At 48.5% G+C, this 10,711-nt stretch overlaps 1 protein-coding gene and 1 long non-coding RNA gene across 7 annotated transcripts in view; one reads left to right on the forward strand and one right to left on the reverse strand.

The window, feature by feature from the left end:
• The window catches only part of LOC132536756 (uncharacterized), a 27,051-nt gene extending 18,034 nt beyond the window's left edge, over window positions 1-9,017 (forward strand). Inside the window, exons 2-3 of the long non-coding RNA XR_009548271.1 lie at window positions 6,396-6,544; window positions 8,821-9,017. This is a non-coding gene — a long non-coding RNA (uncharacterized LOC132536756). The remainder of the gene's footprint in view (window positions 1-6,395; window positions 6,545-8,820) is intronic.
• Window positions 1-10,284, reverse strand: part of EDC4 (enhancer of mRNA decapping 4) — a 16,658-nt gene extending 6,374 nt beyond the window's left edge. For 4 of the 6 annotated variants that reach the window (XM_016185846.2, XM_060185292.1, XM_060185291.1 and 1 more), the window contains exons 1-8: window positions 10,011-10,284; window positions 6,553-6,709; window positions 6,052-6,163; window positions 5,661-5,760; window positions 3,614-3,803; window positions 3,362-3,509; window positions 3,169-3,273; window positions 20-129 (exon numbers count right to left, since the gene is read on the reverse strand). In XM_016185846.2, coding sequence (XP_016041332.2) covers window positions 20-129; window positions 3,169-3,273; window positions 3,362-3,509; window positions 3,614-3,803; window positions 5,661-5,760; window positions 6,052-6,163; window positions 6,553-6,709; window positions 10,011-10,092 — 1,004 coding nt within the window. In that variant the 5' untranslated portion in view covers window positions 10,093-10,284. Of the gene's footprint in view, window positions 1-19; window positions 130-3,168; window positions 3,274-3,361; window positions 3,529-3,613; window positions 3,804-5,660; window positions 5,761-5,878; window positions 6,026-6,051; window positions 6,164-6,552; window positions 6,710-10,010 lie in introns of those variants that run through there. The other 2 variants (XM_060185293.1, XM_060185294.1) reach the window with 2 other exon arrangements.
• Window positions 10,285-10,711: the final 427 nt, after the last annotated feature.

Genomic DNA, 10,711 nt, shown 5'->3' on the forward strand with positions numbered 1-10,711 from the left:
CCCACAGACCCAGTCTTACCTTGGCTCATCCTGGCCCTCAATGTAGATCTGCCAAAACTTGACAAAGCCATCATGACTTGCAGTAGCCAGGACAGTCCCATCAGGGGAGAGGGCCCCTTCACTTAGACACTGTGAAGAACCCAAAGAGCATTGTTTATTCATCTAAACAGAGGTGGAAGCAAGCCCTTCCCAGATGAGGACAATAATGAGTAACAACCCACAGTGGGATGAAAAGGTAGCATAATGGTTATGGCAAAAAGACTCTTCATGCCTGAGGCACCGAAGAATCCAGGTTCAATCACCACCACCACTATGAAGCAGAGCTGAGCAGTGCTCTGGTCTCAGTCGATCTTGGTCTCTCTCTCTCTCTAAGACAAGCAAAATAGGGGCCAGGTGGTGACACACCTGGTTGAGTGCACATGTTACAATGTGCAAGGATCCAGGTTCAAGCACCTGGTCCCCACATGCAGAGGGAAAGCTTCATGAGTGGTGGAGGAAGGCTACAGGTATCTCTGTCTCTTTCCCTACCATTCCCTCTCTTCTCGGTTTCTATCTCTATCCAATAATAAAGAATTGTGGTCCGGGAGATGATGCAGTGGATAAGGCACTGGACTTTCAAGCATGAGGTCTTGAGTTCAAGTCCTGGCAGCACATGTACCAGAGTGATGTCTGGTTCTTTCTCTCTCCTATCATTTCTCATAAATAAATAAATAAATAAAATCTTAAAATAAATAAATAATCTCTTTAAATAAATAAATATTTAAAAAAATAAGGGGGCCAGGTGGTAGCACATACGGTTGAACACACACGCTATAATGCACAAGCACCCAGGTTTGAGCCCCCAGTCTCTACTGCAGGGGGAAACTTTGCAAGTAGTAAAGAAGTGCTGCGAGTTATCTCTCTGTTGCTCTTCTTCCTCTATCCCTCCCTTCCCTCTCAATTTCTGACTCTCTCTATCCAATAAATAAAGATAAAAAAAGTTAAAAGGGAATTGGGCAGTAGTGCAGCAGGTTAAGTGCACGTGGTGCAAAGCACAAGGACCACATAAGGATCCCGGTTCGAGCCCCCAGCTCCCCACCTGCAGGGGAGTCGCTTCACAGGCAGTGAAGCAGATCTGCAGGTGTCTTTCTCTCCCCGTCTTCCCCATCTCCCTCCATTTCTCTCTGTCCTATCTTGACGATGACATCAATAACAACAACAATAACAACAATAATAAAGCAACAAGGGTAACAAAAGGGGAAATAAATAAAGATTTAAAAAAAGATTTAAGGGTGGGGTATAGCATAATGGTTATAAAAAGCGACTTTCATGCCTGAGGCTCTCAAGTCCCAGGTTTAATCCCCCACACCACCATAAGCCAGAGCTGAGCAGTACAATGGTTAAAAAAAAAAAGATTTAAAAGAAAAAAGGGGGGGGGGCTGGACAGTAGCGCAGTGGGTAAGCAGAATGGCGCAAAGCGCAAGGACCAGATGAAGGATCCTGGTTAGAGCCCTTGGCTCCCCACCTACAAGGGAGTTGCTTCACAGGCGGTGAAGCAGGTCTGTAGGTGTCTATCTTTCACTCAACTTCTGTCTTCCCCAACTCTCTCCATTTCTCTCTGTCCTATCCAACAACAACATCAATAACAACAATAATACTAACCACAACAATAATAAAACTACAAGGGCAACAAAAGGGAAAAAAAATAACCTCCAGGAGCAGTGGATTCGTGGTGCAGGCACCAAGCCCCAGCAATAACCCTGGAGGCAAATAATAAGCAAAATAGTTTTAAAAATTTATTGAGGGAGTCAGGCGGTGGTGCAGCGGGTAAAGCGCACGTGGCACAAAGCGCAAGGACCACTGTAAGGATCCCGGTTCAAGCCCCTGGCTCCCCACCTGCAGGAGAGTCGCTTCACAAGCGGTGAAGCAGGTCTGCAGGTGTCTATCTTTCTCTCCTCATCTCTGTCTTCCCCTCCTCTCTCCATTTCTCTCTGTCCTATCCAACAACAACGACATCAACAACCACAACAGTGTTAAACAACAAGGGCAACAAAAGGGAAAATAAATAAATATAAAAAAAATTACTGAAAAAAAGGGAGGGGATGAGGTTAGATAGCATAATGGTTATACAAAGAGACTGTCATGCCTGACGCTTCAAAGTCCTAGGTTCAATCCCCGTACCACCATAAACCAGAGCTGAGCAGTTCTCTGACAAAAAACAAACAAAAACGGAATGAGTGGTAGTTGGAAGGTAGCATACCAGGTTAAGTGCATGTGACGCAAAGCGCAAGGACTGGCATAAGGATCCCAGTTCCAGCCCCCAGCTCCCCACCTGCAGGGGAGTCGCTTCACAGGTGGTGAAGCAGGTCTGCAGGTGTCTATCTTTCTCTCCTCCTCTCTGTCTTCCCCTCCTCTCTCCATTTTTCTCTGTCCTATCCTACAACGACAACATCAATAACAACAACAATTACAACAACAATAAAAAAAAACAAGGGTAACAAAAGGGAAAATAAATAAATATTAAAAATATATATATCAAAACTGAATGAATGGGTCCACCTGCAGGGGAAAAGCTTTGAGTATTGAAGCAGGGCTGCAGGTCTCTCTCTCTCTCAAATAAATAAATAAAATATTTTTAAATGCTAAAAAAAAAAACCTGAATGAGTGGGGAGCCATACAGAAGGCCAGGTCCGCAAGTGCAGCCAGATTAGATAATGAGCTCAGTAGCCTGAGGGGGTGGTGGGGGAGAGAAGATTGCTAGTAAGTTAATAACCTGGGTAGTTGTATGGGGAATAGATGAGAGACATAAAGAAGAGGAAGGGGGGGGTCAGGAGGTAGCACAGCAGGTTAAGCACACATGGCATGAAACACAAGGACCAGCACAAGGATCCCAGTTCGAGCCTCTGGCTCCCCTCCTGCAGGGGGGTCGCTTCACGAGCGGTGAAGCAGATCTGCAGGTGTCTATCTTTCTCTCCCCATCTCTTTCCATTTCTCTGTCCTAACAACAACGACATCAACAACAACAATATAATAACCACAAGAATGATAAAAAATAAACAAGCGCAACAAAAGGGGAAAAAATAGCTTCCAGGAGCAGTGGATTCGTGGAGCAGGCACCAAGCCCCAACAATAACCCTGGAGGGTAAAAGAAAAAAGGTAGAGGGGAAAGGCAGTCAGTCAGCAACTTACTGTGCTATGGCCTTTTACCATAATGAAGCCCTGTTTGATTTGGCTGGCATCCACAGGCCAGGTGCTGTAGCTGGAACGAAGCAAGTCCAAGTCCCAAACCTCAGCCTGGAGGGTATAAGGAGGTGAGTGTTCAGCCCATGCTTACAACATGGTTGCTCTGTTCCCTCCACTCCCCCATAACTGGATCCCTCACCCGGTCTTCATGCAAGAGGGCCACTGTTGGGCTGCTTTCCTCACAGCAGTCCTCACTCTCCTCAGGGATGAAGGGGCACCAGATGATCCTGCGAAAATGGTTCAGTGGGGTCCCCTCTGGCTGCCGGATATGGACCAAGATCTCTTCTCTGTGCAGAGTGTTAAGGGCTACAGGTGGATGATAAGGCATGTCTGGCAGGCCCAGTTCTGCCCACCTTTCTTCAGTCCCTATCTAACCTTGGGAAAAGGATACTGAATTTTGCCATTAACCAGAGCCAAGCGCCATACAAACAGGTTTCCCGCCTCATCTAGGCAGGCCAGCTGTGGCGAGTTGAGGTGTGCAAAGGCCAGATCAGCCACACTGCCTGTGAAGCCCTTGAGGAGAGTTCGCTCCGAAGTGCTGACACTGATCACACGCACCATTGCTGAGCCATTGTTAGCAGCTGGAATCAAGAGAGTAGTGGCCACAAGTGAGTATCCAAACTGCAGCAGAGAAGTTGTGACCTTGCACACGTCATTGTCCCACCAGTTATCATTTTTTTTCTGCCACCAGAGTTATTCCAGGCCTAGGGCTTGCATGACTTCATTGTTCCCAGTAGCTTTTTTTTTTTTTTTGCCTCCAGGGTTGTTGCCGGGGCACCACCATGAATCCACTGCTCCTGGAGACCATTTTTTCCATTTTTTGTTGCCCTTGTTGTTTTATCATTGTTGTGGTTATTATTATTGTTTGTTGTTGTTGCTGTCGTTGGATAAGGACAGAGAGAAATCGAGAGGGCAGGGGAGACAGAGAGGGGGAGAGAAAGATAGACTCCTGCAGACCTGCTTCACCGCCTGTAAAGCAACTCCCCTGCAGGTGGGGAGCCAGGGGCTCGAACCGGGATCCTTATACTGGTCCTTTCACTTCACGCCATGTGCGCTTAACCCACTGTGCTACCGCCCAACTCCCCCCAGTAGCTTTTGTTTTGCCTCCAGACTTATCACTGGGGCTCGGTGCCTGTACTACGAATCCACTGCTCCTGGTGCCATCTTTTTTCCATTGTTGTTATTGCTATTGTTGTTGCTGTTATTGTTATTGCTGGATAGGACAGAGAGAAATTGAGAGGAAGGGAAGACAGTGGGAGAGAAAGACAGACATCTGAAGACCTACTTCACTGCTTACAAAGTGACTCTCACTGCAGATAGGGAGCCGGGGGCTCAAACTGGGATCCTTATGTTGGTCTTTGCAATTCACATTATGTATGCTTGATCTGCCTGGCCCCCAGCTTCTTCTCTTTTTTTTTTTACTTACGTATTTTTTTAAATTTTAAAAAATATCTATTTTCCCTTTAGTTACACTTATTGTTTAACATTGTTGTGGTTATTGATGTCACTGCTATTGGATAGGACAGAGAGAAATGGAGAGAGGATGGGAAGATGGAGAGGGGGAGAGAAAGATAGACACCTGCAGACCTGCTTCACCACCTGTGAAATGCCCCCCCTGCAGGTGGGGAGCCGGGGGCTTGAACTGAGATCCTTATGCTAGTCCTTGTGTTTGCTCCATGTGAGCTTAACCCGCTGCGCTACTGCCAAACTCCCCCTCCCCCTTTTTTTTAATGGAGACTGGGAGGCAGATAGAGATAGACAGAAACAAGAAAAGGGAGAGGGAGAGGGATGTGTAGTACTACTCCACTGCTCAGGAAACATCACCCTGTAGGTGGGGAAGAGGGACTTGAACCTGGGTCCTCGAACATGGTAAACTGTGTACTCTACCAGGTGAACTACCACTCATATGTTGTTTTCCCTTGTGCCGTTCCTTGCACTTCACGCCATGTGTGCTTAACCTGCTGCGCTACCGCCTGACTCCCAATATGCTGTTTTCCCACTCAGCTCTCCAAAAGATGGGGCCAGCACAGACAAGGCTCCCATTGTAGCCTTAGGGTCTGAGTGGGTTGAGTGCCCTGACACTGGATCTGGAGTTCTTTATTTCTTTATTTATTTATTTTCCCTTTTGCTGCCCTTGTTTTTTATTGTTGTAGTTATTATTATTGTTGTTATTGATGTCATCATTGTTGGATAGGACAGAGAAATGGAGAGAGGAGGGGAAGACAGAGAGGGGGAGAAAAAGACAGAAACCTGCAGACCTGCTTCAATGCTTGTGAAGCAACTCCCCTGAAGGTGAGGAGCCTGGGGCTCGAAATGGGATCCTTACGTGGTTCTTGTGCTTTGCGCCACATGTGCTTAACCTGCTGTGCTACCGCCTGACTGCCGGATCTGAGGTTCTTAACATAATGTCTCCCCACATATAAACTACTCCTACTCACCACGAATTGCGTAGGCCAAGAAGGAGTTGGACACAGCAATCAGGTTACCATAGTAGTATTTCTGCTCCCAATCATATTTGGCAACAGGCTGGATTTTCACCTGAGAACCAAAGGGGAGGAAAGTCATAGAAGCTGAGGGATGAAGTGGTTTTCTTGGTACCTAGATGATCCTCAGCATCCCTCAAGAAAAGAGAGACTACATGTGTGAGCCCAGTTACCTGGTCACACTCCTAGAGTCAGATCCCCATGGAGTCATGGCAGTGTCTGCCTAACTTCCTGAGGCAGAGCACCCTACTACGGGCTTCTTAGGAGTTTGTAGCATGGGAGGCTAGGAGAGAAAGGCTGAGTGTACCTCCACCCACCATGTATGACCCAATATCCTAGTGCAAACCTTGTTGCTGCCCCGTGCTTTGCTTGAAATGCTGGAGTCACTGCTGGCCACAATTTCCACCTCCTTGGCCAAAATCCCGATGCAGGTAGAACTATCATCTCCTGAGAGGCAGCTGGGGGGGGGGGGGGAGGGTGTGTAAGCTTGACTTTTGTTTACCCAAAGTCTCAATGATTGGTGTTGAGAAAGAGAGAATCCTGGTGAAGGTGTCATGTCTTAAATAAAATTCTGTTTGGTGTCAAGACCCTTGCTCACCTTGTTCCTTAGGAATGGGCCTACTTTCATGCTAAACCAAGCACCCAAACATCAGACCACACCCTTGAGCCTGTCCTCTCTCCTCATCCTAGGACAAGTTCAATGTGGCTAAATGCTCCACCCCAGGTCTAGTGGTGACGAAGCAGAGGCTTCAGGTCCTTCTTCCCTCCGCACCCCCAATCTCATGCCTTCAGTCAGCAGATGCCTCAAAGACCCCATCACTACCACAACCATCTCCCAGGTACTCACATGACCTGCTTCTCCTGCAGGTTAATAAGTGGCATAGACCGGAGACCAGGCTTATTTGTTGATGTACCATCACCTGAGCAGAGGGGGTCTGGGACAAGGAGTCCATTGAGGTCTCCATTGTAGGAGTTAGATGGTCGCTGGTTCTCTGTACTGGAGCCTGGGGAGAAATAGGCACCCTGGTGAGGCTGTTCCACCTGTGCTCTGGCCTCTCGAACAGAGCTCCACTCAAGTACCATGAGGGGCTCTAGGAAAATTCAACTGAGTGAAGCATATCCATGGGGAGAAGGCCCTTTATTCATCTTTTGTTCTAGAAACAGTGACGGTGACCCAATGTATGCTAGAACCTGAGGCTTTTCTACTTGAGGGAGGGATACAAGCCACCAAGGACCCTCTGAGGCTAATTAATACCAAGTCCTAGGTCAGCACAAAGGGACTTTGTGTACTTTTTAAATTTATTTTCCCTTTCGTTGCCCTTGTTGTTTTTATTGTTGTTGTAGTTATTACTGTTATCGTCATTGTCGGATAAGACAGAGAGAAATGGAGAGAGGAGGGGAAGACAGAGAGGGGGAGAGAAAGATAGACACCTGCAAACCTGCTTCACCGCTTGTGAGGTGACTCCCCTGCAGGTGGGGAGTCGGGGGCTCAAACCGGAATCTTTATGCCGGTCCCTGCACTTCGTGCCATGTGCGCTTAACCCGCCGTGCTACTGCCACTTTGTGTACTTGAATGAGGATCAGCAATGACTTACTTCATAAGGAGGTGTCCAGAATATACAGTTATGGGAGAACGGCAAACAAGGTTGTAGGAGACTCAAGTATAAGACTGGGGTGCTGTGGCCCAAGCGGTGGTGCAGTGGCTAGAACACTGGAATTAAAAGCATGAGGTACTGGGGGCTGGGCTGTGGAGCAGTGGGTTAAGTGCACATGGCATGAAGCACAAGGACCAGTGCAGGATCCCAGTTAGAGCCCCTGGCTCCAGCCCCTGGCTCTCTATCTGAAGAAGGGTCCCTTCACAGGCAGTGAAGCAGGTCTGCAGGTGTCTCTCTCTCCCCCTCTCTTGTCTTCCCCTCATCTCTCAATTTTTCTCTGTCCTATCCAACAACGATAAACAAGGGCAACAAAAGGAGAAAAATAGCCTCCAGGAACAGTGGATTTGTAGTGCAGGAAATAATCCTGGAGGCAAAAAACAAACAAACAAAAACAAACATGAGGTCCCAAGTTCAATCTTCAGCTCAAATTTATCAGAAACTAGTGCTTACATTCCTCCCTCTGTCAGTGGGAGTCACAAGAGAATTAAAAGGATGGATGACATGCTCAGCTCAAGCAGAGCTGACTGCTCAAAAGCAGCATGTAGAACAATGGACCACGCCAGCAGCGGGAAATCTTTGCTATTGGTGAAGCAGGGCTGCAGGTGGCTCTGTCTCTCTCCCTCTCTATCTCCCCTCCTCTCAATTTATCTTTCTCTGTCCAATAAATAAATAAAACAATCAAATAAAATTAAAAGATAAGTAAATAAAATAAAAGGCGTAAAAAAAAAAAAGAACAATAGAGAATCTGGGTGAGAGGTGTAAGGACCTAGATCAAGGTAGAGGTGTTGGAGAAGAGACAATGGGTTCCTAAGACAGGATAGTAACAATACAGTTGGAAGGATGGAGCCTTCCTTCCCCCCACAACCCCCCCCAAAAAAAAGGGTCAAAAGTAGTCATGAGCATGTAAACACAGGAGAAGTGGACAAGTAGCTGGACAAAGAGGAAAGAAACTATAAGGTAGAGTGTTAATGCACAACAGCATTATAACTGTTTGCCATTGGTTGCATTTCAAGTAAAACTTCTAGCTGGGTGTGGGAGACAACTTTTGCAAATGACTTTCATGCCTGAAGCTCTAAGTTCCCAGGTCCAATGGCCAGCACCACCATAAGCCATTGCTGAGCAGTGCTCTGGTAAAAACAAAAAATAATTCATTATTTTTTAAAATAGGTTTTGTGTACATTTTATTTATTTATTCCCTTTTGTTCCCCTTATTGTGACATTAATTATTATTATTCTAGTTGGCACAGAGTTTACTCCACACTTAGGAACATAGGTTTTTAGTAGGAAAACTGTTGGGGGTCTGATATGGTTCTCCAGTAAGGAGACAAGCCAGAATTACTTAGCAAACAGGGGAATCAACTGTCAATCAATAAATGAGAAGTCATGATGAAAGTCTCTAGGCCAATTCATTTGTGTCACCTTAACTGCTTCAGGGGTAAACTGAGCAATTTTCCTGGCAGGCCGGCTACCATGAGGATAAACAAACTGCACAAGGCTGGTCATGCTGGTCTCCACCAAACCTTTGTGAAGTCTGAACTGCACCAAGCAGCTGATGAGCATGAGAAGCCCAAACCAAGACCACGTATAAAGGATGCACTCTTCAAGCCTGCTGTAAATGAACCAGTGATTTCAAGCAGCAGATGAATTTCCTCTGGGAGTAGGGGTTACTAAGCCCACCCATAGTGAGAACCAGTGCCTGCTCTATAAGTAGTTAGGTTTAAAATCAGGTCTGAGAAAACACCAGTTCTCAATTCTGGCCCATGCATGCCCCCAGCACCATCAGCAGCCAGTTCTCCAACCACTGCAACTTTCCACAGCACTTTGAAGCTGTCAGGAAACTTTCATGCTTCCAAAGAGCTGTTTCCTTCTAGAAAGCCATTCCAGACTCCCAAGACCCTATTCAACAGCGAGTCTAAACATTGTTTCTCTCTCAGATCTCAGGCACTCACTCTCTCCACTCAACCACCGCACCTGCCCTAGGGCTGGTAGGGTACCCAAAACACAACTCTTCTAATTACACCAGTATAGGATTACAACATAGTTTTAACACTGTGTCCTGGGGGCTCTGAGACAGACAGGCAGGCGGGAACGGCTCTGAAGAATCCTTGCAAGACCAAGTGAAGTTCAAATGGGAGATAATCAAGTGAGGCTTGCAGATGCACTTAGCTTGACCCAATCAGGGCCATGCAGGCTGTGATTGGCCTTGATTCCGGATGAGACAAGGAGCTGAGTGCGACCCGCAGGCCTAGAATCTGTATTCCTGGCGGCGGAATGAATGACACTGGTGCAGAGAGGCGGTGAGTGGAGGCTTCTCGGCACAGGGCCTAATAGTCCAGATCCAAAAACTGGGGGACACAGAACCCCGATGAGGCCTCTGCGCTATGGCACAGGGTCGGGGGGCTGGGCCAGTCCCAGAAACACTAGAAACCTGGAGGCCAGGACCCCAGGGAGGCCTGAAGGACGAGGAAGAGCCGCCCAGCCGGAGGCGTCTGCACCCTCCTGGCGCGCGCCTGGGGGCAACCCGTTCAGCCACCATCCCCCCACCCCCCGTCTGTCTGTCCGTCCTCAGTAGCCTGGAGGATGCGGAGGCCGTCCCAGGGGGCAGCCCCGCGCACGCCCCTCTCCCTCCCCACCGCCCGGCCCGGCTCACCCCCGGCGGGACGGTCCAGCTTGAGGATGTCGCGCAGGTGCTGCGTGGCGTCCTCGATGTCGATGCTCGCGCAGGAGGCCATGGGCCCAGCCACAGGCGCCCCGTCCGCGCACGTTTCGCTGCCGCCGCGCACCGTTCGGCCCAGCAGAAACGCGTCGAGGTCAGAAAGTGGGGAGCGCCGGTCTCTAAGCTCCGTTCACCCGCAGTCAGCAAACCGCCACCCGGACCGCGTCCCTGAGCCCCGCCAACCCCACCAACCGCCTCCACTTCCGGGCCGTCGAGTCCCGGCTCCCGGAACCTGTAGGGAGCTGAGAAGAAAGGTTCCGGCCTGGAGTGGATGCCTCTCTCTCGAAACCCGCCCCCTGGCAACTCCGCCCCCATCGGCCAGGTTCTGGGTTTTCTAAGGCTGAGGAAGACAATGTCTGTGTTCTGGGCCCCTCCAAAGACTAATTCGTTTCAGGATTAACTGTTAGGTTCACACACACACACACTCAAGACTATGGACTCATGATGAGCTTCAGTCCCTCAAATCTTCCGGGGGAGCATTTCCCTTTTGGAAGTGGGTCAGAGTAACTATCCTAAGTCCTGAAGAGACCCAGGGACATAAGACCTAGAACTGCAAGGGCAGAGGAAGTTATTTTGCCTAACATCCCCCATCATTCCCTTGCTGGAACTGGCACACTCAGGCAGGAAGAAAGAAA

This window comes from Erinaceus europaeus, chromosome 2, assembly GCF_950295315.1.
Source record: "Erinaceus europaeus chromosome 2, mEriEur2.1, whole genome shotgun sequence".
In the NCBI taxonomy this organism is placed as follows: domain Eukaryota; kingdom Metazoa; phylum Chordata; class Mammalia; order Eulipotyphla; family Erinaceidae; genus Erinaceus; species Erinaceus europaeus.